Genomic DNA, 27,927 nt, shown 5'->3' on the forward strand with positions numbered 1-27,927 from the left:
TTGATCTATTCCCTCTTTTTCTTCTTTCCTGTCTTGCCAAATGTATGATAAACACACAGGCAACATTTTGTGATCAAGATTATGGATGTTGCCAAGCAGGCCAGCAGGAATCCAATCACATCCAGAGAGTGGTACTGGTACCAGGTGAGGTCATGGGCAGCTGGCCGAAGGTGTTTGGCTCCCTTGTGGCGCATGACAAACTCGATCCAGAAGACTGCTCGATCCAGGGGCTTTACAGGTTGGTCATGATGAATTCTTGATAGCCTCATAGCGTTTTCTTTGTATCTAAAGGGAAATACATAGATAACATTTAGTTTCAATTTTAGACTTTCCTCTTCTTGAAGGAAAGTATGGAATTAATAGACATTACAGAAGCCAAATATTTGGTAAAAAGTTTGTCTCATAAACTTTATTGGTTATATTGTGAAGCTCAGATTATAAAAGACACATACTACTAACAAAATTTGAGCCAGCATAGACATAAAGAAAAAAAGAGAGAAGTTATTTGTGAATATATACCTTATGAATTTTTCCAAGAATTCAAGTTTTAAAGAACTTCATTATCCAACACTATTGTAAGACCAGATTGCTGAGTAGCTTATTGTTGTGGAATTTTTAAAACATACTGTCATGACTGTTAAACTCTTCCTAGTTCATATACTAGAAATAAAAATTTGATAGTTCTCATTGCTGAGTACTTTCATAGTTCTGAGGTTTTTAGCACCTGGCAATTGCATCTTTGTACATATTTATGCTATTGGTGAAAACCCAAATTTCTCTCAGAGACATCAACATTGGATGAAGATACTGGAGTAATTTAAGGAGTGGCATATCCCAGTACATGAAATTTGAGGGGTTTTTTTTTTTGAGTTTTGTTTTTAGACAAATTAAATTTTCTCTCTAGAATTAGAGTTCTTCATTCATTTTGGATCACAGTGGCAAGCATAAGAGTTAAAAGGACTCTTGTTCTGTGACAACATAAGTGCAGGTCTATAAAAATTTTCTATGTTTTTATTTCATTTTTGACTGAAATTGTATTTGTAGATATTTATCATATACAATGACTTTCTAATTTATGTGTATATTGGGTAGTGAAAAATTTATGTAAATTAGCATGTCTAACCCCTATATATTTACTGTTCATCGTGGTGAATATGCAAAAAGAACCATCTTCTGTTTAGAGATACACAATGCATTATTAACCCTACTCTGCTATAAAATACCAGAATTTTGTCCCGCTATCTAACTGATTTCATTGACCAGCTTGTTCTTGCTGCACTCCTTCCCTCAAAACCAGATAGCCACTGTTCTACTCTCAATCTCTATTGGGTCAACTTTTATATTCCCAGATATTAATGAGATCACGTGCTATTTGTGTTTCTATGTCTGACTTTTTTCACCTAATATCCACTAGTCCTATCCGCAATACCACAAATAACGGGATTTCATGCATGATTAATAGCTGGGTGATGTCTTTTGTACATACATCACATTGCCTCTTACATCACACTAGTGATTCCATAAACTAGCTATAGGGAAGGGTGGTGCCAAAAGCATGAAAGTGCAGGTATCACTTTGACTTGTTGATTTCATTTGCTTGGGGTGTATGCTATGGTAGTTTTATTTAGTTTGCTGGAGAAACTCCACATTGTTTTTCACAATGGCAATCATCATTTAGATTCCCAACAACTGTGTTCCCTTTTTTTCTGATTCGTTCATTTTTATTGTAATTAAGCCATTTTAGCTGTGGTAAGATGATTTTTATTTGCTTTTACCTGATGATAAATGAGAAATGGAATTACATCAGTCTAGAAAGCTTCTGAACAACAAAGGAAATGGCCAAACTAAGAGGTACCTTATTAAATGCATGTTTGCAAACCCCAAATTTAACAAAAGATCAATATGCGGAATTAAAAAAACAAAAGCCAATGCCAGATAATCAAATAAGTTAATTTACAAATAGACTATGGGCCTTAATAGGCATTTCTGATGGATATACCAATGGAGATCTATGTATTTTAAAGGCGTGTGGAATCTTTTTCAAGCTTTTTGATGTTTAAACCACAGTAAAGGGTTACTTTGAGTTGTACTTAATAGATTCTGGCTGAGTTCATGGAAGTGATATAGAGGAAATGGTTTGTGAAGAGGGACCGTGGTGTAGGAGATACTCTGGTAAGACTGAGGGAAACAAATGTGGTTATCATTCACAAGTTCAAATGATGCACTGGATCTAGCAGCAGGGGATTATCTGATTAGTTACACATATGATTATGCTTGTGTGTGTGTATGTGTGCACACATGTGAGTGTTTGTGAGTAGAGAAATTGAACTTTAGTTAAGATGAAAACAGTAGCTTCACATGTTTTATCATATTGTATTTTGGACAAACTATTGGCCTTTATCACCAAATCAAACTGCTATTTAAGACTTTCTTGATGTACAAAGTTTTAAAATTTGAAATCCATGTTCATGAAAAATAGGATTAAGTATATGTTAAAAAGAATTTTATTTTGATCCAATATCATTTTGAAGTGCACAGATACATTATCATAACATTTATTTTCCAAGAACATGTAGAAACACTCTGTATATATGTGTATGAATAAAAACTAGTTTATGGGACTAAAACCGTGGCATAGTAGATTTAGCATCCATCTGCGTGCCGGTTCAAGTCCTATCTGCTCCATTTCTACTCCAGGTCCCTGCTTATATACCTGGGAAAGCAGTGCAAAATGGCTCAAGCCATTGGGCCCTTGCACCATGTAGGAGACTGGAAGAGGTTTCTGTTCCAGGCTTCAGATCAGCTCAGCCCTGGTTTTGCAACAATTTGGGGAATGAACCAGCAGGTGGAAGAGCTTTATCTCTCCTCTCTCCATAAATCTGCTTTTTAAATAAAAATAAGTACCCCCTACTTAAAATGTCAGTGTATTGAAATGTTGGTGGAAGGGAAAATAGCCAACCTCAGGTGACTCAAATGGATCTAAACCAAGCCTTGGGAGCCCTCCCCCCTGAGAAATGAATATACCATCACTTAGTTTACAAACCCTGGCACCAGAGCTTGGAGCACATAGAACAAAATAGTTCCGTTAAAATAAAATTGAACAAATTTCCATCTGAGTTTCACCTGGATATCCCATTTGTTGAATTCCAGTGTACAGAAAAGTGGATGGAATGTTCTGCCAAATAACTTTGGATTTCAGCAAACAAGTCATTGAATTGGATGTAATACGGAGACAAATTTTAATTGAAAGGCATCCATACAAACGCAAAGCAGTTACTGAGAGGAAAAACTGAAAACCACATGCGTATGTGAGGTAACCTCAAAATGTTCAGGAAAAATGAATTAAGAGGTGTCTACTGTGAGAAAATTTAAAAATCCTTATAGTTTTTCATAATATGCATTTTGAACGTTGAAGACACCATGTAGTCCTATTTGGAAATGAAATAAGTAAGTAAGTAAATAAATAAATCAATAAATAGCAAAATAGTAAGAATAATAAGAAATGGTAACTAGTCCAAAAAGGAGGTTTGAGATAAACAAATCAGACTATAAGCCAAGAGGCTGTGGAAAGGGAGATAAGTGAGCATTTGAAATAAGTTGTTTAAAATAGCATTTTAAAGAACTATTAAAATAATTATAAACAGCAAACCATGCTCAAGGAAAAAAAGGCAAATTTCCTAACTTATGGACTGCTTGAAGAAATTTCTGTAAATTCAACACAGGAAAACTAAAATATTTCAGCACAAAGAAAATGAAAACTGATATTCCCAAATGAAATGTAGAACTGAAAGATGTAAAAGAAATAAAAAAATTTAAAAAGAACAAAAAGAAATAAAAATCAATTTCTGAAAGAGAAAACTGAATAACTGTCGACCTAGATGTATAGTTTTGTAAGCATTAATTAAGGGAGATATATAAAATAACTTTTAAGGCTGCATCATAATCAAATTTCTGCGTTTTAACTAGTAATTCTTTCCTGTGAGTGAGAAAATGATCAGGTAAGACTCAGAAATGCATTTAAAGTTAGAAGAGATTGAACAATACATTCAGAAATCTGAAGGTAAGGAAGAGGTGAGTTATTCACACAGAAGTCATTCTCTTTTTAAAGTAATGAGTAATTATTGCTAAATATGATCAGGGAATTCAATCTACAAAGTCTTCACTGAAAGAAATTGCAGTTAAATGAATCAAAAGCATTTTGTGGTAAAGATCCTCTAATTCAATACTGAATATTGATTCCCTTGCAGTACAGTTGAATCTTTAAGTGTGAAGACAAAATAAGTAATTGGAGTATTAATTAATAAGTTAAAAATGTAGATCCTGAAAACTGAGAATGAGATTAGTACCAAACAGGAAGTTTTTGGATCATGTTATTAAATATGTTTGTTAAATAACAGCTAATTCTAAAGCATAGAATTGGATGCATTATCGCTTTTATTGTATATGTAATTGATGATTTATGAGATCTGAGTATTATTTATTTACAAGGGTCAACAGGTATTCAGAAAATATCTAAATATCCATGCAATGACATTGCTTATTTTTGAGAAAAATGGAATACTTGAAATCTTTTCCTACCAATTTCAGTAAATCATTTCTCTAATTTGGTAAATGAAATAGGTGATTTCCATATTGGTCATGTTACATCATTTAAATATAAACATTCAAAAGCACAGAACATTGGGTATCTCCAGTTATGCCTGGACAGCAAAATCAGTGGTAGATAACCGCTTGAGGAAGCAGAGGTACTTACGAAGGATCATTAATTACTGTCCTCAAAGCATTCAGCCAGTCTTCACTTGTCATTGTATTCATGTTCACCTCCACAGCTGCTCCTTTGGCCCTCATGTGAGCAATGTTGTCAGGCTGATCAGCAAACATGGGGACACCCACCATAGGGACCCCGTGGTAAATTGCCTCATAGATTCCATTAGTTCCACCATGAGTGATGAAAGCTTTGGTTTTGGGATGACCTAGTTTGGTAATTGGGTGAGAAAGGGTGAGGATTTCAGTGTTATATTTTATGAAAATTTTAGAAACAGAAGGGAGGAAGAAAACCACTGTGTAACTAAGGAAAGCAGTATTTTTATTTCCAAAAATATATTTGTTCATGAAGTGGAGTGAAAGAGAATTAGTGAGAGCGAGACAAAGAAAGAGACTAAGTGAGACACAGTTCTCATGTATTTCCTTCCTAGTTGCCAGCAATATCCAAGGTTGAGATAGGACAAACCATGAAGCTGGGCGTTCAACCCAGGTTTGCAATATAGATAAAAGAGATTCAACTGAAATCTCAAATGGTGACTACTGAATCACCATTTGCTGCTCCACAGGACTCACAGGCTGTTGGACAGGAAATAGAGCCAGGACTTAAACCCAAGCACTCCATATTACAATGTAGTTATTCCAAGCAGTATTTTAACTGTAGAGTGATGCCACTGAAGGTAGTGTTTTCTACAAAAACTGGACACAGAGAGTATTACTAACACAGGAAAGGAGAGGAATTAACCTTTTCTTCATTTTCAGATATACTATTAAAGGGGAAGAGATGCATGAACTGAGATAGATACAATCATGATGAGATGAAGATAACCTTAACTGAAGATGTTCATTTGTGATGCAGAGGAGGTATGGCTCATTAAATTCATGATCATTATTATATGTGCGTTATAACTGGAAACTAGAAATGTTAAAATTTAAGTTATGAAACATCTGTAGAATGTATTTTGTACTTAAGTTACTTGTCTCCTTCCATCTGAATTCTTTTTCTCGGGCATAGTCCTCTTACCAAGAAGATCATTCTGCGGTATCCAATCATACAGCCGAGTGTTGGGTCCTAGTGTGTCCGGTGTTTTTCCCTTGTATCGCCATAAGACCTGTAGAAAACGATGCCTTAGTTTTGCAAGTGAAAACAAAATGAAGAAAATGTTAAGGCCGTAGGATTGTTTAGGAATCATGTAATCACCTGCCCCGGGTTGCAGCTGAGAAAGTGGCATATCACTAGACGTCCCGACACGGAGATATACACTACAGCTGTTTACGTCTACCTGACTAAGACTATTAGTAAAATATTACTAATATTTATCACTTGAATGCTTCTGTGGGTAAGATTTTAAGTGAGAAAATAGAAAATAATATTCATTAATCGGAATATTTGAATTCTGAGCATTAATACTTTAATTTATCTGATGTTGTTGAGCCTACATAGCTAGCTGCCATATTTAATTCATAATGTACTTTTAAGAAATACAAGCAGTTTGAGATTTTGTGATATGCTTTCTGTATTACTGATTTTTTTCTTTCCTTTTCCCCTTCTTCATATCCTCTCTTCCTTCCTTGTTCCCCCTTTTTTCAGTGCTTCTTCTTTTCCTTCCTCTCTCTTCTTTCTTCTTCTTCCTTCCTAACGTCTTTCCTTCCTTCCTTTCCCCATTCGTTCCTTCCTTCTTTCCTGTTCTTCTTTCCTTTCTTTTGTTCATTTCTTTCTGAGGGAGGACAAGGTGGGGATTTCCCTATATTACATTTTCCCCAGAGATACATTTTTGGGAATTTAATAACTAAATTTACATAATATCTTCTTTAGTACAATTAATGAAAATCCACATTAAAAGCTTAATGTTGGAAAACTTGTAATAAGCATAATTTGGAAGTCAAAAGCAAATGTTTTATCATATTTAACTGGCAATCATGATAATTATACAATTAATGTATTTTCATCAATATGTAAGAGGCTAGTGTTGTGATGTATCAAGTTAAGACACTATCTGCAGTACCAGACTCCTTTGTGGTTTACCAATTTCAGTCCTGGCCTCTCCTCCTCCAATAAAGCTCCACCTAGGAAAGCAGTGGGAGAAGCCGCTGGTATTTGGCCCCTGCACAAATGTAGGAGATCCAGAGGAAGCTATGGTTTCTGACTTGTGCTTGTCCCATTCCAGGTTGTTGTTGCCTTCTGGAGAGTGAACCAACAGATGGCAGCTCTCTTCTCTCTCTCTTTCCCTCTCTCTAATCTCTCTCTCTTTGCAACTCTGTGCTTAAAATAAATAAGCACATTTTAAAAGATACATGAACATAAACATTCATAGAGTATTTCACAATAGTTTATTAAAGCTGTATAAATAGAATTATGATGTTAGTAAAATTAAAATTATTCATACCTTGTAGATAAGAAAATGCATATTTCTAGTGTAATATTAGAATGTATTTTCACCTTTAAACTTCTCAATTTATATACACAAAGTGAATGCAAGATTTCAGATCTAAATCAATTTTACTTTAATAGAATCTTAATGAAACCTAGACATTTGGAGTGTATTTTTAAGCATAAATTTTCTGTGCTTTGTGTCTACACTCTTGTCCTAAAATAAAAAACTAATATACTTCAGAACTTTTTGGGTAGTTTGAACAGACCATGGGCTGGCAAGATGGCTCAGCAGGTTAATCCTACACTTGAAAGCACCATAGGCACTGATTTGTGTCCAGTCTGTCTGTTCCAGTTCCAATCAAGCTCTCTGCTAATGGCCTGGGTAGGCAGTGGAAGATTTACTGGGTCCTTTAGGGTCCTGTACCCAAGTGGGAGACCAAAAAGAAGCTCTTAGTTCCTGGCTTTGAATTAGCTCAGCTCTGACCATTGTGACCAGAAGTGAAGCAGTGGATGGAAGACCTAGCTTTCTGTCCTCTTCTCTGTAAATCTGCCTTTCAAATAAATATAAATACATTTTGGGAAAAAAAAGAAACAGGGCAAAGTATTTATAGCAATGCAAATTATTGGGATTTAACATTTCCATCTTAATTCCAGTATGAATCAAGTCTTATAAAAAGAAGTTACCATATTGATGTCAAGACTTATGAGGTAAGCAGCATGTCAAAACACATCACTTTCATTTTTCACAAATTTTTACTCACGGCTAACCAGTTACATTTGGTGAAAATGAATTGAATCAGTCATTTGTAAAAGCACAAACTGTCACATTCAAACTTCAAATGGGATAAATCTGCTTACCAAGGGCAAAGCTGACACTGACCTTTTGTGGAATCTGGGCCAGGGCTGAGGCAATCAGATTGGCCTTTTCATCTGAGATATTTTTGACCATTGAACCCAGAGAAAACACCACAATACCATCTTCACCTGAACTCTGGACAAACTCTTCCATTTCCTGTAAATATAAAATTTTTCTTATTAGTCATATTCAGCATCATAAGGGGAAAAGGAGATGGGTGCCGTGATGAATATCCTCATTCCATCTCAGAACACCTTGGCTTCTGTGGGTTCATGTCACGGCTCTGCTCACTAATATATGGAAGGCAGCAGGTGGTGTCTCTTGAACCTGGCACCATGCCACCTACTTAGGGGACCCAGACTGAAATCCCAGATACTGGCCAGCCCTGGATATTGTGGACATTTGATTAGTAAACTAGTAAATAGCAGACTTACGATCTCTCACTCTTTTTCTTTCTCTCTTTATGTCTTTCCCTTCCTCCCTCTAAAATAAATATAAGAATTACTTTTGAATGTAAAAATTTTGGTTACACTTCTAAATAGGAGGAGCCAGAACCAGTAACAGTAAAATTTTTAGGCAGATCCTCTCTTCTGATACCTGGAACCATTTATTGAAGAGGAAATATGATTCTGTAGCTCTTTTGTCTCATTTCAACCATACCTAATTTCTTCTGCTAAGAATCCATCTGTTATAAATTATATATATGTATAAATATACATATATTTAATAAATATAAATATATATGTAGAGAGAGACATTTTCAAAGCAAATGTAACATTTAATGCTGTACTATAATGATAATAATGGAATTTTACACCTATGGAAGTTTTTGCTTTATTTTTAAAAGGTACCAGATAGGTGGTGAGATTTGCTGCATAGTGTTAGTCTAGCCTTAAAGCAGATGTAATATATAAATTTCTGCAGAAATAATATTCTGTGAGTTAACAAGTAGCAGTTGTTCAAGTTGGGTACTTTGGGCCCTACAGGCAGTGGTTGAGGCCTTTCACATAATTGGTGTGGCTGCTGCTTTCCAAGCACCTGCATTGCGTTCACTGCTCAACTGTCTGTCATCATTCTAGAGTTAATGAATTTCTTATCTATGGCCATAATACAGGAGAATGTCAAGAGAAGATTCCTGAAACTGCAACATTGATATTTTTTCATTGTGCTTCATTATCAAAGCAAATGTCAGTTTCACAAAGTGACACACACTACTGCCACAATTATCACAGCCAGAAAGTACAAAGAAAGCAAAGAGTTTAAAATGGTTTGATGTGCAGCATACAGGAGTTTTTAAGCTATGCTGGCAATTGACAAGGGAAGGACTCCAATATTTGCTGCATTGATTGGTATATTTGAGCTTTTTATTTTTTCATTTACCAACACAGCCCACTAAAGAAAGGTCAGCTTGCACCAAAGCTTATGTTTGTAAATAATTATAAACTGCAGTATTTTACTGGAAAAAAGAAATAACATTTTATACATTTTAAAAAATAGCTTGATTATTTAATAATAGTGGCATTTTTTTCAGCATCCAGAGGAGAGTTTGGGCATTGTGGTGATGAGGTGTTGTAGGGTGTGTGTATGTGTGTGGTTCCTGCGTGAGCGAAACAAGTGAAGTGGTGGCTTTGGAACCTGGGGAGTCCTCAGCAGCTCTAAGTTCCCACAATTGCATTCCTGCTTCCCTCACCAACCAGTCCAGCATAAAAATAAATCTCATTTTTATTGTTGTGTGCCCCACTATTTCCTACAAAAGACAGCTTAAGATCAAGAACAGATGTTGAAAAAAAAAAAAGGTCAGACTGACTCAGGGGAAAAGAAAAATGACATGCATAGGTCAGACAAAGAGCATATAAATATAACTACAAAATGTCTGTAAGAAAACCCGAGGTCCGCTGAGGCAGGTCAGAAACGGAAGAGAGATGGAGTGCTGTGGCTCAGGCCAGGATGCCAGGGCCATGGGCTGTCCCGGGCACAGTGGCTCGCTACTGCTTCTCAGCGGTCATGTGGATCAGGTGATCCCTGGGAGACTTGTGGGGCTTCTTGCTAAGGTGCAGTTTGATCGCGTGCTTGCTCGCAAAGATCCGGTTGCAGAACTGGGGGTGAGGAGGAGCAGTGGGCACAGAGTTCTACTGGGAGTACATTTTTTTTTTTTTAAGATTCATCTGTTTAGTTTAAAGGTTAGAGGTGAAGTGGTTGGGGGAGTGAGAGAAAGAGATACAGAGGAATGGAGAGGAGGAGACCAGAGAGAAATACTGACAGGGTCTTCCATCTGCTGATAAATTCCTCAAGTGTCAGCAAAAGCCATGGCTAGACCAAGCTGAAGTCATGAACCAGAAACTTGATCCAGTTCATCCAAGTGGGTGACAGAGAAGCATCTGGGCTGTCATCTGCCTTCCATGGACATTGGCAGGAAGCCGGTCAGATGTGCAGAACAGCAAGGAACTCAACCAGGCATTCTTATATGAGGTGTGGACTCGCTAAGCAGTGGCTTAATGTGTTGTGCCACAGATGCCCGCTACACACTGATATTTTAAAACACAGCATTAGAACAATTTTGTTCTTCAACCTGAGCTGTCAATGCAAAAATACCCAAATCCTATATCAATCAACAGGCCCCTCTGATGCAAAAGATGAATTGGGGTGGCTGACTGAAGAAGCCCATCAACATATTTCCGTAATCAAAGCTGTATATTTTAAGAAAAAATAATTTGTCATAATGTACACACAATAATTTACTGTCACAGAATTACCTCAGGTAAAGGTTTGGCCGGTTTGCAATGCAATCCTCCAACAAACTCAAAATTAGGTAAGTATGGACGAGGAAATTCAAAATCCCAATATGTCCTCATTAGCCAAATTTCAGCTTTCCCCATAGTCTCACACAGTGTGGTGGGTCTTCCTAGAAGAAAGTAAGAAAGGTGGATGGAGGAAGTTAGTATATATGTTTAATGAGAAAAAAATATCTATAATTAGTCTTCTAAGGAAAACTTCAGGTAATTCTGAATGCTCATCTTGACTATGTGTTATCAAAGAAAGAGAAAAATCAAAGAAAAAGGGAAGGAGGCAGAAAAAAACAATCAAAAAGTGGGATTAGAAAGGGAGAAACAGTGGACTGAAAGAAAGATGAGATGCTGGAAAATAGGATTTTTCAAAAATGCAAGAAAAGTGGCATATCAAAAACTTAAGTCCAACTAGTAATGCATTTAATACCGATATGTTTCCTTTCCAGTTAGATACATCAGCCCCATCACTTCAATATCCAGTGACCTCTCAGTGGTTTTCAAGCTTTCAATTAAGGCAGTCTCACTTTTACACTCTCTTATTATACTCTTTGGTTCACACACGTTATTGAAGGATACCACCAACCTCGGTCCACACTTCCTCTTTGACTCAAATGCTGTCACTTAGGTTGCTTTGTATTCATTTTTTAAATAATGACCTTCTTCACTCACAATCAGTGTAACACTTTCTGGGGATTTGAGATACACATGTAAATGTCACTAAATCATAAAATAAATCACAAAAATAAGCAATTAATTTAAATATATTCTAGGGCATATTTTAAAATTTGAGTTTTCATGATATGATTACATTGGCAAAGCTCTCTAATTGCCCCCACTTCTTTTCCCCAATATTATTACAATAATATAGTCCTTCTGCAACAGTCACAAGCCCATCATTCTGCTTTTTCAGTTGATCATGACATTGTAGGTATGTATGAACAATGATAGAAAGTCCAGCATCCTATTGTCAAGATATACTCTATGGGGATTTAGCAAGTATTAATTTTAGTGTTTTGGCAAGAACCTTGAGCATTTACAAGTAAACTATCATGATTTGTTTGTCTGTCTGCATAAGTTTCCATGAGGCATAAATTTAATTATTAGATGAACTTGGATAAAATTATATTCCCCAAATAAGACAAATATAATTTGAAAACAAGAAATTATAGCTAGTGCACATCAGGGTGATTAAAGAATTGCTTTTGTATTGGTCACTTTTTCTATTGTACAATAGCAGAATTAGTGGTAAGTAAAATAAAAGTAACCACTTTCACACACACTTGACACTCGAATTACTCAGACAACAGAGTTTATTTTCTTCTTGTGAATGATTACCTTAGAGAAAAATAAACTCTGCTCTCTTACTGTATTGTTTGTTGCTTCTTTTTTAAGATTTCAGTGGGAAAACCACCAAAATAATGACAATAGAAAATGGGAAAGGAGAAAATACTACTAATAGAGCAATAGAATTTCTTTCAAACATTGTATGTGTGCAAACTATTTTTTACCTTAGCCTCCAGAAGAACTTTTCCATGAAAAGAAAATGAGAAAGACTTCCAGAACGATGTACTTATTGTCAGATAAGAATGGAAATTAAGAGTAAATGAAAACCTTTTGCGATACAGCAAATTCCTCAAAAGATGATACAGTTGGACTTGCAAGTGGGGAGCACTTGGGAAACAGGACACCAAAACATGGAAATTGATTGGTCATCAGCATACAAATAATAATGAAACCATTTAATTGGATGACATCATCAGAGGGCTAGGGTTAGGGTTAGAATTAGAGATCTTAAAGGATAAAAAAGTTAGGATGCTTCATCATATACGTATGCAATTCATTACAAAGTGATTGCCCTTGGTGGATTATGGAAACTCTTAGAAGGCAGAAAGAATGATGGGGTTGGCATAATAATGCTTTGTTTCTTAATTTTTACAAGAATAGATTTAATTAGTGAAATTTCAGTGGACATTCATTATGATGGATGTTTTATTTCAAGAGAAAGGACATTTAAAAAAAAAATCTATAGCACTGACTAAAGGGAGAAGCGTGAAAAAAGGAATCAGAAGATTTATGTTAACCAAGATTAACAAAAACAAAAACAAAGTGAAAAAACTCCAGGTTTTTGGGAGAAGGACCAGAAGTTGGATACATGGCATTAAGGTGGAGGTGAGGTGCTGAGGTGCAAGGAAACCAATTTGCTTGACTCACAAACAGAACCATAGATGATACAAAAAAGAATAGGAGAGAGAGGTATGGATGTCAATGGTTTTCATGCTCCTTGACATTCTTGTTCCATTAGCTATTAGAAGCATATTGGAAAATGCTGTCCCTTCCAATTTACAGATGTGTGTGCTCCCTAAGCGTTACCTCTGAATAAGCTGCCATGCCTCCGTCCTGAGAGAGTCTTGCCTATGTCACAAACAGATCAGCTACTGCAGAACACTGCCTAACTATACCTTATGGCCAAATGAGTGTTGTCAAATAAAGATGAAGAGGCTTATGAGGAGAACGTAAGATTCTTATTATGTACTTAGTTCATCTGTAAGATTTCAGACTTTCTCACTATAAATAGAAATCAAGATTTTAAATACTACAAGTAGCTGTGTCCCTGATACTTACTTTTATGTGTTTTAAGATTTTTTTTTGTTTTTCTTCACAACAGTTCAAGTGTGATTTGTCCAGTCATTTTCTTCACACATAAATGTGAAGGAATAACCAGTATAATAGACACAGCACAGACATCTGACAAGTTACTAAACCTTCTGTGTTTAAACACAGCAATTTAAACATAAAGTATCTTCCCTCTTCCAGTATCAGTTTACAATTGCCAGGTGTTGTGAATACTTTAGGAATGCAATTGCAAACAAAAGAAGAGTTGGGTTTTATCAGTTCTTGACAATATATCTGTTTGAAATAAAATACTCGGTGTGATTACTGGTTGTTAGGATGTGTTTAGTAACACAAGGAGCATACAGGATTTATGCAACTAAGCCCTTACATTTCTTAAAATGTGATATTTCTGAAACTGGATCATTATCTTGTGAAAATGAAACGCTGGGAAGTTTTGTTTTACAAAGGCTTTTTAACACATTACATAACTGAACAGGACTTCCCCTGGGAAGGGAGATTTAGCACACACCAGAGCCCATTCAGTCTATACAAATTTATTGACTACTTTCTATATACAAAGCTCCATGATGGTGAGTTCAGGGCTTTGTCATGCAGAACTCTTGAGTTACTTGATTCAAGTAATACTGAACATGATTATAATTCTTTATTGTTGTCATGATGTAGCCACACAGGTGGTATTATATGATACTCCTAGAGTGGTGAAATGATGAGCCCCATTTTAAAGAGGGGAGTCAGGACCTAACATTAGTTAGCAGGTGCAACCTGAAATCAGGACTCACATGCTTTCCAAGTCCTGCCTTCATCTTGTTTACTGTAATCCTCTTATGTAAGGAATAAAAGCTGTGATCTGATCCTATACCATCGAAAGTCAGTGTTCGATATCCATGGACAGTAGTTTTATTAAGGAACATACTTCAAATATCTTGCAAAGTAATTGTGTGGGTAACATCTAATTTAAAGCAAAAAGTGTCTTTGTTGAGACAAGGGAAATTTGAGGTCCAGGAAAACAGAGTATGTGTTTAAATTATATAATAAAGAATATAAAAACACAGGATTTGACTTAAAAGTCTAATAAATAAACCATCAAATCATATGCAAAAGTTAGTATTTCATATTTTTATACCTGTGTAATGTTCAATATGTTTTCACAATTGAACCTAGAGATTTAGAAGTCTAAGTGAAAAAAAATTCGTAAGAACTATTACAACATTAAAAGAACTAGTTTTGAAAGGTAAGATTGAAGTCAGGTAAGAGTAGAGCTGTTCACACATCTAAGTCTTGTAAGGTCATTGCACTTGTTCTTACTTGTGTCAGAAATGCTCTTTCTTCAGGGATTCAAAATTTGTGCATTCTTTCATACATGGAGAATACAAGTCAAGAGAAAGAACCTTGGAATTACATCTGTAAAAGTTCATAAAACCTGGTCTTTTTACATCAGTATCACAGTAAATTTTTTTTTCAAAAGGAAGAAAGGTAAATTATACATCATCTCAAAATTTTAACAGAGAATTTTACCAACACATTTATACTGTACCCTGATATAGATGCTGCCATTTACACTGTACCTTAACATTCATTTATACATAAACCAGCTGTTACCTTTGCGGTGCAAAATTATATCCCTTAGGAGACAAGAGCAGGCAAGTTAAGGCTGCCTTTCCTTTTTTATGAATTCACCCAAAGAGAATATTCAAAGAACATTTCTGGAATATATTAGGTAAGCTTACTTCAGTTTGGCATATGGAATCAGATAGAAATATTTTGTACAATGAACAATAAGAATTAAGATACCTGGAATAATTGCCAGAAAACTTGGGAGACTTACCTAGAACTTTGCTGTAGTATGAATTCCATTCTCCCCAGTAGGACTGAAATATGTAGTCTTGCAGAGAATAAGATATGGTATTTTTAACCCTCTCGCCAAAGGTCATCTGGTCAGTGAGCTCTGACAAGGCTGCAGGCACGTAGGAGACTGGTGCTGGGATCTTCCCACAGTGTCTCTCCACTGTTGCAGCTGGAGAGAACCTCAACGTGTATATAAAAGGAATTCCTAACTTCAGAGCTACCAGGTCACCACAGATTGTTACTGGGTCTGCTATCAGCACATCAAAAGCATTTTTCTGAAGCCTTGCCAATAACTGAGCATTGTTTAATACACCTTCACAGATTTGTATATTAATTTGAAAGAAAGTGTGTAAGAGTTTTCCTAGCTCTTTGTAGAAAGTCCATATCGTGAGAGGAGTTGGTCTATGCTCCAACCACAGCATTATCATGTGTTCAATCAAGGAATCTAGTTTGCTCAAGTTGTAGGAAACAGGTATCACTTCAAAAGTCACGGAAGAGTCTGGATTGGAGTTGATGAAGAGTGTTGTTGAGGAAGCCAGAACTGTCACACTGTGATTTCTTTGGATTAATTCTTCCACAATGTTCTTGATATTTAACCAATGACTGCCATCAGTAGGCCAGATTAGCACATTTCCACTTAGAGTAATTTCAGCCAGAGTCAAATTGAAGGCCAGCAACTGGATAAACTTTTTAAGCATAGTGATATCCATGGAAATCACCCTACTTTGGAACTTTGAAAATAAAAAAGTATGTTTAGATGGATTTTTAAAACATAAAAATTATTTGGTGTGATGACTATTAGTGCACTTTAGATACTCCTAATTTACCTGGAATTAAAAAAAAAAAGAAGGAAAAATTCCAAAGTCATTATGCCACACTTAAGTACTGCCTGCAGGACAATAGAATAATGCTATGATTTAGTGAAAAATAGTGGGCGATATAATCAGTTAGAAGGTGATTTGTGTATTTTTTAAAATCATACTTCAATGTTGAAGTATTTACTCTTATTGTTATAGATATCTGTTACAGTCATACCTCAGCTTTCTGTACACTTGAAATGTTTCAGAATAGCCAAATCAAAAACTCAAAGAATATTTAAAAATATATTTGGGGATATAAGTAACTGTTATTCTATAGTTGATTTCCATAAATGGAAAAATAGGACATGTTAAGTATGTCTGATTTCATGACAATAACTAAATTAATAATCTAAATTATCAGGGATTTGTTGACATTATGGGTTCACTTATAGTCATTCTAAATCAATTTTGAATGGCAGGAGAGGGAGGTTGCGTTTCTGGAGAGATTCTGGTCCATCTTGCCTAAATCCATCACTGAATTGGTGAAAGAGTAAGTCAAGGGTCAAGGGAGGTTGGGAAAACCACCTTAAACCAGTGTCTGATTGAGTGAATACACTGAGTTTCCTGGTTTTGTTCATCAATCTTTCTTCCTTATTCTATTTTTCATTCAAACAGTTAAGGTACATTTTATGGCAATAAAAATGCTTGCATTTATAAGTACAAAAAGTTGATCACATATTCTTAAATATAAAGATGATAGAAATTTATGAATAATATTTTTTAAAAATCTAAGAAACAGTGAGGCATAAGACCATGATTTAAAAAAAAAATCAAAGAAAATTCATGCCAGTTACAATACTATCTTCATCCTCAAAGTCCAGTTCTCACTTTCATTCAAGTATTTATTTGAAAGAAATAATTACAAAGAATAATATATCTTGACACTGGAATGCTGGACTTTATACCATTCTCTATACCTGCAATGTCAGGATGCAGTTAAATAGGAGAATGATGGACTTGTGACTGCTGTTGAGGAACTAAACTATTGTTATAATATAGGGGAAAACAGAGGCAGGGGGAAGGGAAAATCCTTGAGTCTAAGGAATTGTATCATGACAAATAAAGTGTTTTTTTTTTAAGTTAACAAAATTAAGATAAAATTTTCAGAATCACACTTAATAAGATTTAGGATGTAAAACTTTCTGAAAAATTTCTAGTTCATCTGAATAAAAGAAGGTCTAAAGTTGTGTAATTTTTAGAAAGACCTATTAATTTGAATTGAGAATCACTGAAGCAATATTCTTTAATGAAGCTTCTCCTAAAAGGATATGTCCCTCAGAGCCTGCTTGTCTTCTCTTTCTGCTGCTCCTTAAGAATTGCAGTGCATCCCAAGAGTTAACTGTTCTGTCTCCTTATTCTCAGACTGGGCTGTGGCCACCGAGACCACAAGAGCTCTGTAGCTGGTCCCTGTAACTTCCAGGAATTAATGAAAAAACAAACAAGATGTCATAGTCACCTTCAATTTTAGCCTCACACCAGTACTTTGACTTAATTTCAGTTCTTTGACTGGAATTGACTTTTTTAAAAGTATAGATTTAATACCTTTATCATTTTTATTCTTTGTTTCATAGCAACTCAGTCTTCTCTAGTTCCTTGTATTCAACCCATATTTTGACATCAGTTGATTCACTACCTCCTGTTTTATAACTTCAGGTAACATACTCAGCCTCCTTACAAAATGTTGGGCATGGGAGTAACTGTTTCCGAGTTGTGTGAGCTAAGTGAAACAATGTGCTAAAGTTATTCAGAGTAGCAACCATACTCAAAAATGTTGGTTATATGTATATATATATGATACTGTAGGGAGATTATCTTATTTTAAAATTCAATCCCCCACACCCCTTTTTATTGGAAGGTCAGATATACAGAGAGAAGGAGAGGAAGATCTTTCATCAGCTGATTCACTCCCCAAGGGGCCACAATGACTGGAGCTCAGCCAATCCAAAGCCAGCAACCAGAAGCCGCTTCTGGGTTTCCCAGGCAGGTGCAGTATCCCAAGGCATTGGTCCATCCTCCACTGCTTACCCAGATCACAAGCAGGGAGCTGGACGGGAAGTGAGGTTGCCCAGGATAATGACTAGTGCCTATATAGGATCCTGGCATGTACAAAGTGAGGACCTCAGCCAATAGGCCACCGTGCAGGGCTCATGATCTTGTTTTTTAAATGATAAAATTAATCAGACTTCTTCACCTTGATCCCCAACTTTCTCCACCTGTAGCACAGGTAAACTGAGACACCCAATTTCAGTGCACCTTTTCCCAAACATTGTGAGTTGTTCTGCAAGTCAGTCATGGTTACTCTTATAGTATATCAAAAATGACCTGTTACTGAATGTGCCAAAACCCAAAGTTCAACTGACTTAAAAAATTATGCATGTGCAAAACTCAGGATTATGTCTAAAATAATAACAACCTTCATTTTCTTTCACCCTAACAACTTTTATAACAGTCTCTGGAAATTGTGGTTGTTCCACAGCAAATCCATTTCTGATGCAATGCCTGTGACTGTTACCCTGCTTATAAGTCGTTGCAAAGAATTGTGCTAACAGAGCCTTTGAAGATTCTAGCCAATGAAGATCAATTTAGATTTTTTTAAAACTAGAAAATATGGCAGTAAGATGAGAAGAAGAGAGGAGAGGAGAATAGAAGGGAGGGGAGGAGAAGGGAGGAGAGGAGAAGGGAGGAAGGAGAGACTAGAGGAAGTGAGGGGAGTGGGGGGAGGGAAGGAGAGCAAAGGAGAGTGGAGGAGGAGTAGAGAAGGGAGTGAAGAGAAGAGGAGAGGAGAAGAAAGGAGGGAGAGAAGAGAAAAGTAAAATAAAAGGAAGGGAAAAGAAGGGGAGAAAAATTATGCAACAGACCATAAAAGAGAATGGAAGAGGAGAAAAAAAAGAAAAAAGAAAATATAATAAGAAAACAAAAAGACACAGGCATATACTGCTCTTATGGAAAAGGACTTGAATACCTTTTTTTGCTTTAAAATTATTGTTAGAAATCAAGCACCATCCAGATAGCTTTTATTTCTATCGTATCATTTTATAATGGTTAACTGCACTCAGTAAATACTTAGTTCATGTAAAGATATGAATATTATGGCCAGTCAATTTTTATTATGACATTACCTCTTAGAAAGTATTCATCTAATTATTCATATACAATGTAATATTTTTATTTATTTAAATTATATTTGTATAAATAAATTATAAGTCTCAGATAGAAATTATTAATTTCTCTTGTTTTTATAGTTTATGAGATGTAACTGCAGTTAATCATGCATAATCTTTAGTGAATATGAATATTTCTGCTTTTATAAAGGTGCTACTTTACTTTCTCCTCAAATGCATCCACAATTTTGGCAGCATTTTTTGTTAAAGATAAAAACAAAAAATAAAATTTTAAATTAAAATAAAATATAAAATAACATAAAAATAGAAATAAAATGTACCTAATTTAATATTAAACAGAAAAGTTGTGAAATCAGACAAACCTTTTTACTTTCACATAGAGGCTGATTTGAAGTCTCTCAGAGCCAGAGAGGAAAAAAAAAACCTTGATGCAGTACAACCAAGGCAACAGAGTTGTCTGGAGAAGGATGCCTCAAGGGATAATGAATTAACCAGAATGGCTTGAGCATATTGGATTCCACTCACCAAAACAAAATCCGGCAGAAATGAACAACAAATTTCCAAAGTTAATATATGGAGAGGAAAAAAATCAATCAAGAAAGTTGAACCCTGGATCAGGCATGATGATTCAATTGGCTAGTCCTCTGCCTGCAAGCACTGGCATCCCATATGGGTGTTGGTTTGTGCCCCAGCTGCTCCACTTCTCATCCAGGTCTCTACTTAAGGCCTGGGACAGCAGTAGAGGATCCTGCAAGCCTTTTGGGCCCTACACCCACATGGGAGACCTGGAAGAAGCTCCTGGCAGCTGGCTTCAGATCAGCTCTGTTCCAGACATACAGACTTTTGGGGAGTAAACCAGTGGATGGAAGATCTTCCTCTCTGATTCTGCTTTTATCTATAAAATACACCTTTCTGATGAAAAAATAATAAATACTTTTAAAAAGCTGAACCCTAAAATGTTCTGAACAATGTCTTGATTTCTAGCTAAAATTTTAAAAGAAGAGGCAAATATGTTCTAGAACTAAGGAACAAAGCATAGAAGCTTAAGTATAAATAAGATTTAGTGTGAACACTTTTTTTACATACATCTAGCTATGTGATTTTATTTTAGTCTGCATAATCTTTCCAGGCATCAATATTCTTATCTGTGATAATAGTTGGAATTCATTTGCATGCATTAAGAAGAAAACTATTTTGAAACACTTATAACATTAGTTAAAAATATACAGAGAGATATCAACAAATGGTAACTGCGATGATTTGATAGTATTAGCAAGTTTGAGGCAAACAGCTATTCCTCAAAACAAAACAACTAAGTTCAACACTTTAGTATCTGATACCTAGCAATTAGCAGATTATGCACTCTCTCTGAGGTTTTTACCGCAGAGAGTTGGTTCTATTTATTTTCTCAGATGTGACAGTTGGAGACCTGAGTGAATATAGACTTACTGCAATGATTTTTATGAGAACACTAGAGGAGAATATAAATCCAAATTATAATTCACTCATTTTACAAGTCAGCCTTATTTATCACCCTCATTTATCCTTCTGTGTCTGCAAAGTCTTAAAAAATAATTACTTTAGTCAGTATTTTTGCTTCTTACCTGGTCTTTTGAATATAAGTGTTCACATCACCAACATCATTAAAACTATTTCTTTAAGTAAACTCACCTTAAATAGTCATGCTAAGTAGGAAGAGTATAATCCAATTAGTAACTTGATGCTGTTTATCAAAATCATAGGGTAAGGGCAATTTTCACTTGTAAGGAAATTTATACGTTCCCTTAAACAAGTTGTTAAGAACGATTAGTCTCATGTTTTAACCTCTTGGGAAAACAGTGTGTTTTTACTTCTGAAATTAGCAGCAAAACACAATGGAGGATGTGATTCTGACACTACCAGCCTACGAAATTAGAAACTAGGAGAGAGTCTCATGAATACAAGTGAGAAGCATCAGAATCATGAGAATCAGAATTCTTACATCAAGGAGGAGGAGCTGATGAGATAAAATGTAAACATGCATTCTGACAAGAAACTTTTCATGTACAATCTGCTTTTACAGTAACCAAGCTATTGCACATATTCAGATGTTTTTTTTTGTTTGTTTGTTTGTTTGTTTTTTACTTACTAATTACTTTGCATTATGTGACACAGTTTCATAGGCTCTGGGATTCCCCCAACCCCTCCCAGTACTCTCCCCCCATGGTGGATTCCTCCACCTTGTTGCAGTATTGCAGTTCAAATTCAGTCAAGATTCTTTCTTTGCAAACATATTCCAAGCATAGAGTCAAGCATCTTATTGTCCACATAAATTTAATGGTTTCTTGGGGAGACCATCTCTGGTCTGAAGGTAGAGATGGCAGAATATCATCCTGACCAATTAAAAGCCACAGAACAATATCAACAACAATTTACAACATTATGGATTTAATTGACATGATATTGAGTAACAAATATGTTTTAAAAAATCCAAGTTCTTAAGAACATCCTGTGACTATTTCATTGACATTTCAATTTTAGTTTCTACACAGAACTCGCTGCTGCACACCTTAAAATGGCTATAGGGTACTATTCAGCTGTCTCGTGTCTATTTTCATTTTAGTATTTAGCAGTTTATAGTATTGAAGCATAATTTTTGCTGAACTTGGCAGATTTTAGGATAGTCTAAACTGGCTTATAACTCTAACAAGGCATATGTCAACAGTTGAGGCACAGAACAGTTTTAGGAGGGGTGTGCAGAGAAATCTTCCATTCCCCAGTGAGGAGTAATTAATCTTTGTGTCCTACCTAAGGCATATGTGAATCCACATGTATTTCCTGTCTGGTTCTAACCTTTCCTTGTTGTTCTCTGTCTATCTATTCTAATTTTTTTGTTGTTTGCTTTTTTAGGGGGGTGGGGGCTCCGGAGTAACCCTGATAGTCATTGCAAGAGAGGGTGGGGATCCAAAGTTGGAACTAAATAAGCACCAGAGAAAGCTCCTCTCCCTAGTCTGGAAGGAAGTTTACTGTTCTTCTGTTTCTGCCGACCACTCAGGTCTCCTGGCTGTTTGTCTGATGACCTTGGGTCCAGCGATCCTGACAACCTCTTAACAGGAGGTCATCTGTACAGATCGGGGGGGACCCCAAAGTGGAGCAGGGAGACAGGAGGAGGCTTGTATCCCAACACTGAAGACTCACAGATCCTCACCAAGGATTATCAGTACGGACACCAAGAACAACATTCCAACTGCCAAGGAGACCACAGGGACCTGGAGTGCCTTTGGAGGCAGAGAACTCCGAGGTCACCCACCCCATTTGGATCTACCATATGGGATGCAAGAAGCCCAAATCCTTCCTCACAGCATCCAAGGTCTTTGTTAGTTTTCAACATGAAAGATAACATGAAGAGTTTTTGCTCTGCTGATGGCTTCAGTGAATTACACTGTCAAGTCTCTGCTTCACATCATTTTTACTACTGAGATCCAGTTATAAACCAATGATGTTGCTCCTTCACTTCTCCCTTCCTACCATATCTACAGGTTCATGTGCAGTCATTATAGATGTCTTTGTTGTTGCTGAATGGTGGAATTTGTATGTCTACCTTACCATTTTATAATGTAAACATGATTTTTGGAATCTGAATTATCTAGTTAATACTCCCAGAGACTATGTGATGGCTTTGGTTGCTTTAAATGATTTTTTACTATAACTGCTCACCAGCTTTTGGTCAATCTCATCTACCATTATTGCATGACCATATATGCCCTTACTTACCCATATTTCTTTGGTTTTAGGTAAATTTTATACTTATTTTAGAGCAGATATTTGCAAAAAGAAACTACAATAGCTATTACCACACAGGCGCTCAACTTTTTGGTTTCTAACACTAGTGCAACCCATTGTTTTAAAAATAGTTTATACATTGTTATCCTTCAAAGAAATTTTAATGCCATTAGCCAGTCAGCACATGGAGACCTTAGAAGCTCTGCCCACCTGACAGCTTTGCAACCTGCTGTATGTGTTCAGTATTTCCAGTTCTTTGACTATTCCGAATGTTGTTCTTTTTTATTTTAAGAAAAAAATGAAAGCAAGAAAAATAAATTTGATGCTATTATTAACAAGAAGATCTTAACATTTGATAGTAATCAGAGAAATGCAGTCATCAAAAGTGAGAAATGATCCACCTCTATTTGGTATTCAACACGCTTATATTCAAGATATTTGTCATGAAATCAAAATAAAATATTGAAAATATAGCACCCGAGACTCTGTTCTAGGAACAATCAGTTTTAAACTATGGGTTGTGAAACTTACAAAATCTAAGTACATCCTTTGAGGTTAAATCATTTGATTGTTGAAGATTTCAGGAATATATCGCAGATAAAAGCAGAAATACAGCTAACAACCAGCATGTCACAGGAAACCAGGGAACCTTTACATGAGATTATCATCTATACTACATCCAAACTATTCTTCTTTACGCAAATGACACTTAAATCTCTAAGCTATGATATTTGCTTTCAGATCTCAGTCCCAAAATTCAACTGCTGACAGGGCTTCACTAAAACTTCCTAAAAGCACCACATACTAATCAAATGGATTATGTTCTAACTCCCATAATTCCTCCCAATCCCTATTTATCCCTCTTTTACAGTCACCATCAGTGAATCATCAGCTTTACTTGGTTACACTCAATGAACAGCTAGCACCAATTGAATTGTTATATTTCTCAGACATGAATACAAAATCTTTTCTTATGTTGGTTGGTAAATACAGCTCTTATAGTACCTTATTAGAGGAGAGGTGATAAATGAAGTGCAGGTGAAATGAAGCTGCCTTTTTTCCATGGCCACACACTAGCAAACCGACTTTGTCCATCACTACCACTTGTGCAAATCTGTACTCTCATGTTGTTTAATTTTCCTCTAGTTGTAAGCTCCCTTCGTATTACATATTCTTGCTTTGTTATTCTTGAAGTAATGCAGTAGCTTAGGATTATCTCCCTCTACTTGATATTCACAGCACTCTTAGTGTTTTATATAAAATGAAAATCTAGTCTCAATACATCCCTTTAAATAGCAACTGATAGCATACTAGATAGCAATTGAACTAGTTATCATGCCAAAAAAGAAAATTTGTAAAGATTAATTTAATTAGTTAATTCACTCTTTTCCAAAAATTTTAGTTTACATAATACTTTATTATTTAAGGCTATTAAGATAAAATGTTTAAGTATAGAATCAACAATATTTTTAGGGAAAGTTATAGAAAACTAAAAATTTAAAATAATGGTTAGAAAAGAACTGCAAATGAATAAGAGGAAAGAGAGAAAACAGGGAGACAATCTATATAAAAGTCCTGGAACAAATCAGAGTTATGCGAAGAGATTTAGAAACAGGATCTGTCACTTCTTTTTATTTTAATCTTTATCACAAAGAGGACAGGGCTACAGACACATGTAGACCTCTGGTTCTGGTCAGGATAGTGTCTGGGGAGGCGGTGGGATAAATGTTTTGGCTTTCCATCTTGTGTCTGTAGGGTGATAGAGGAGGAGCATGGAGCCATTGCACTGCTCCTTGATGTCACATTACATCAGTGCCAGGAAGAATGTTCCAACGGGGTTAGTTGAGTGTTCTGAGAGGTTGTTGGCTTACTGATGCACCAGAGGTGTGAAATTCCTTCCAAGGCCGATTGGTTTTCCTTGTCTACCTCAGCGTGTTTACAGACTTAGGTTCTTATTGTATAGCGTGGCCTGGGGTATTGTTCAACCTGATATTCTTTCCATTTTTGATGAGGTATTCAAAGTTTTCTGTTGGCTTAAATGAACTGGCTGTCTTGGCTTTCATGTTCTGGGTATGCTCTCCATTCTTACACAAGAGTCAGCAACTGAGGTGGCCCACTCCTGCAACATATGCTCCAGGATTGAACCACATGTCTATGTGATTTTTCTCTGAGGTCAGGGATTGAGCACAGTGGTCTAGATGGGGAACCCTCTAGGAAACCTCACCAGGGACATACCAGACCTTGCTCTTGTGTGCCAACCGGTACAAAGTCAAACTCATTCTACCCCTGTAGAAACCAATATATGTCCCACTGGGTGCAGTTGCTGCTCAGTCCTACCCTGAGCCCTGGCTCTCATGAAAACTGTTGGGCCTAGTGTAGTCCAGCCCATCCCTAGGCCCAGCTCTCACATTCATTGGCAGGTCCAAAGACCTACACAGGACAACCCTAAAGAACCCCTACTTGTCTTATTCTCAGGTCTGGTTCTCTCACATGCTGGCATGTTAACAATCCTGGCATCACCCCTATTTCTCCCACATTTTCCTACCTTGTACCTTCACCTTCAAAAACACTAAATCTCTAGAAAATACCTGGTAGAATTGTGCTACTTTAGTTCTCCATATTTGAGCATCTAATTTCTTTCTGCAAAATAACTTTGCAGGAACATTTCTACTCACTGTTTAAAAGTTTTCTTATGCACTATCTCAATTCTAAAGATTTTCAGTATAATTTCCTCTCTCTCTCTGTCGCAAGGCATCTATCTTCTCTGCATTATATTCACAATTTGTACATACAAAACCCCCATCATGCACCTTGTAAATATGCCTTTCCAAATATGGTTTTCCTGTCTGAGAGTGAAATCTTTGAAGCCTAGGATTTCAAATTAGTTCTTAATATAACCCTTCTATTTAAGACAGTGTCTAGTAAATGACAGAAAACTTTCACTTGTGAATAATAAATAATAAAATTAAGAGGAATGCAAATAGACAAAGTACATGTGATTTTCCAACCAATAAGCTTATAAATTTATCAATAAAAATATATAGATGATAATACCCATTGGTTACATAGTCTTCATTACGTTAGCACTATATCACACTTAAGGAATTCAAAGAACTTAACATGATTAAATCATCCTGATTCATGGTGTGTTTTCTCTTAAATTATACCCCCCAAATAAAGATCAATAATATAATTTTTAATTTATATTTTAGCATTGATCTGTATTAACTAATGATCAGAGACCATCAGTATATGTATACACATATGTATACATGTATCTACACATATTATCAGTATATATACACATATATACGTGCACACATATGTAGATATACATACATACACAAGCATACATATGTTTACATGTATATAGATGTATACAAATGTATACAAATGTTTATATAAATTATAGAGTTGTGAAGATAATTTAATCTTTTCAAGCCTTTTCCACACACTACCACAGTTTCAATGTAATTTCTATTTTCATTGTAATAACTAAAATAGATTGTCTGATTCTAAAATTTAAATACCTGTTACTACATTTACCCATAAAAATACTTAAAAAATACTTAGTATCTTCAAATCATATACTTGTATTTAGAAAATGGCATGTTATGGTTTTGAAGCCTAACTTTATTCTTTTTTATTCATTTGAAAGGCAAAGAAAGATTTAAGGGAACAAATCTTGCATCTACTGGTTCACTTCCCAAATATCCACCCCTGCTTGACAGACATTCAGCTGAGTCAGACAAAAGCAGGAGTCAGGGACTAAATCCGTGTCACCTAAATAGATGATAGATTCCCAAGCATATGAATAAATATCTACTGCTTTCAAGGAGATCAAATTGACAGCAGAGCTAGCATTCAAACACAGCCACTCCAACATCAGTTGTGAATGGCCCAAGAGGCTTCTTAACCACTATTCCAATTGCCCAGCCTGGAAGTATGTTTTTAACATCTTCCCTGATGTCAAAGCACTAGAATATACAACAATCTGTAGAACTGAAGATGAATAGGCATAGGGAATTAAAGATGAATTGACTCAAAGATGGTTTTCTTAAAACCAAACACTAAAGCAGTAGTTGATACATACCTAAAGCTTGACTATAGTAGGAATCCCATGATTTCCAAAGTACTTCAAACATGTAGTCCTGTAGACGATAGGAGATGAAATTTCTCACTCTGTCAGTGAAAGACATTTGATCTGTGAGTTCTGATAAGACAGCAGGAACGTAAGAGGGAGGAAATGGGACTTTTCCACAGTGCTTTTCCACTGTTGAGGCTGGAGAGAATCTTAGGGAATATATGAACGGAATTCCTAGCTTTAAAGCAACTATGTCACCGCAAGGAAAGACTGGATCTGACAATAGGACTTCAAACTTGCTTTTCTTCATCTTTTCCATCAGCTTTTGGTTTTTCAGGACACCATCACAGATCTCTCTGGACACCATGTGAAATTCCTTGATGACTTTGGCCATTTCATGATAGAATCTCCAGATTGTTGAAGGAGATGGTCTGTGTTCCAGCCATGTCAGAACGAAATCCTTGATCACTCCTTCTATTCTCTCTTTGTCAAATGGTACTTTATATATTTCAAAGGTCAGCGATGGGCTAATGGTCGGTGTGATGAAAAGTGCACCAGAGGCCATTAGCACAGTCACATTATGCTCCTTTCTAATTAACTCATCTATGATTATCTTAACATTTAGCCAGTGACTGCCTTCCATTGGCCAAATCAGAACATTCCCACCAAGAGCAGTTCCTAGAAGACTAAGCTGAAGAGACCACAGTAGAAGGTTGCTTAACATGGTATGGCTTGATGCTTGACTTGATGACTTGAAACAATTTCTCTGATTTTCCACCAAAAAAGAAAGACAAAAATATTTCTGTTTCAATGGAAGCCATTTTACTTTTAAGAGTCTATTCC

At 35.9% G+C, this 27,927-nt stretch overlaps 1 protein-coding gene across 6 annotated transcripts; it reads right to left on the reverse strand.

The window, feature by feature from the left end:
• Positions 1 to 27,887, reverse strand: LOC121147038 (UDP-glucuronosyltransferase 2A1). 6 transcript variants are annotated; one of them, XM_040966718.1, is made up of 7 exons: positions 27,095 to 27,808; positions 15,237 to 15,867; positions 10,745 to 10,893; positions 8,016 to 8,147; positions 5,786 to 5,873; positions 4,754 to 4,973; positions 6 to 285 (listed from the first exon to the last, which is right to left on the reverse strand). In XM_040966718.1, the coding sequence occupies exons 1-7, from the start codon at positions 27,806 to 27,808 to the stop codon at positions 6 to 8; spliced, it is 2,214 nt and encodes a 737-aa protein (XP_040822652.1). The 6 variants fall into 6 exon arrangements, with proteins under 6 accessions (XP_040822655.1, XP_040822654.1, XP_040822657.1 ...); XM_040966721.1 differs by lacking the exon at positions 15,237 to 15,867 and having other exon boundaries at positions 1 to 285; positions 27,094 to 27,853; XM_040966720.1 differs by lacking the exon at positions 27,095 to 27,808 and having other exon boundaries at positions 1 to 285; positions 15,237 to 15,977.
• Between the last annotated feature and the right edge of the window lie 40 nt (positions 27,888 to 27,927).

The sequence above is a fragment of the Ochotona curzoniae genome, unplaced genomic scaffold (genome assembly GCF_017591425.1).
Source record: "Ochotona curzoniae isolate NIBS_2020 unplaced genomic scaffold, NIBS_Ocur_1.0 scaffold_4506, whole genome shotgun sequence".
Taxonomy (NCBI): Eukaryota; Metazoa; Chordata; class Mammalia; order Lagomorpha; family Ochotonidae; genus Ochotona; species Ochotona curzoniae.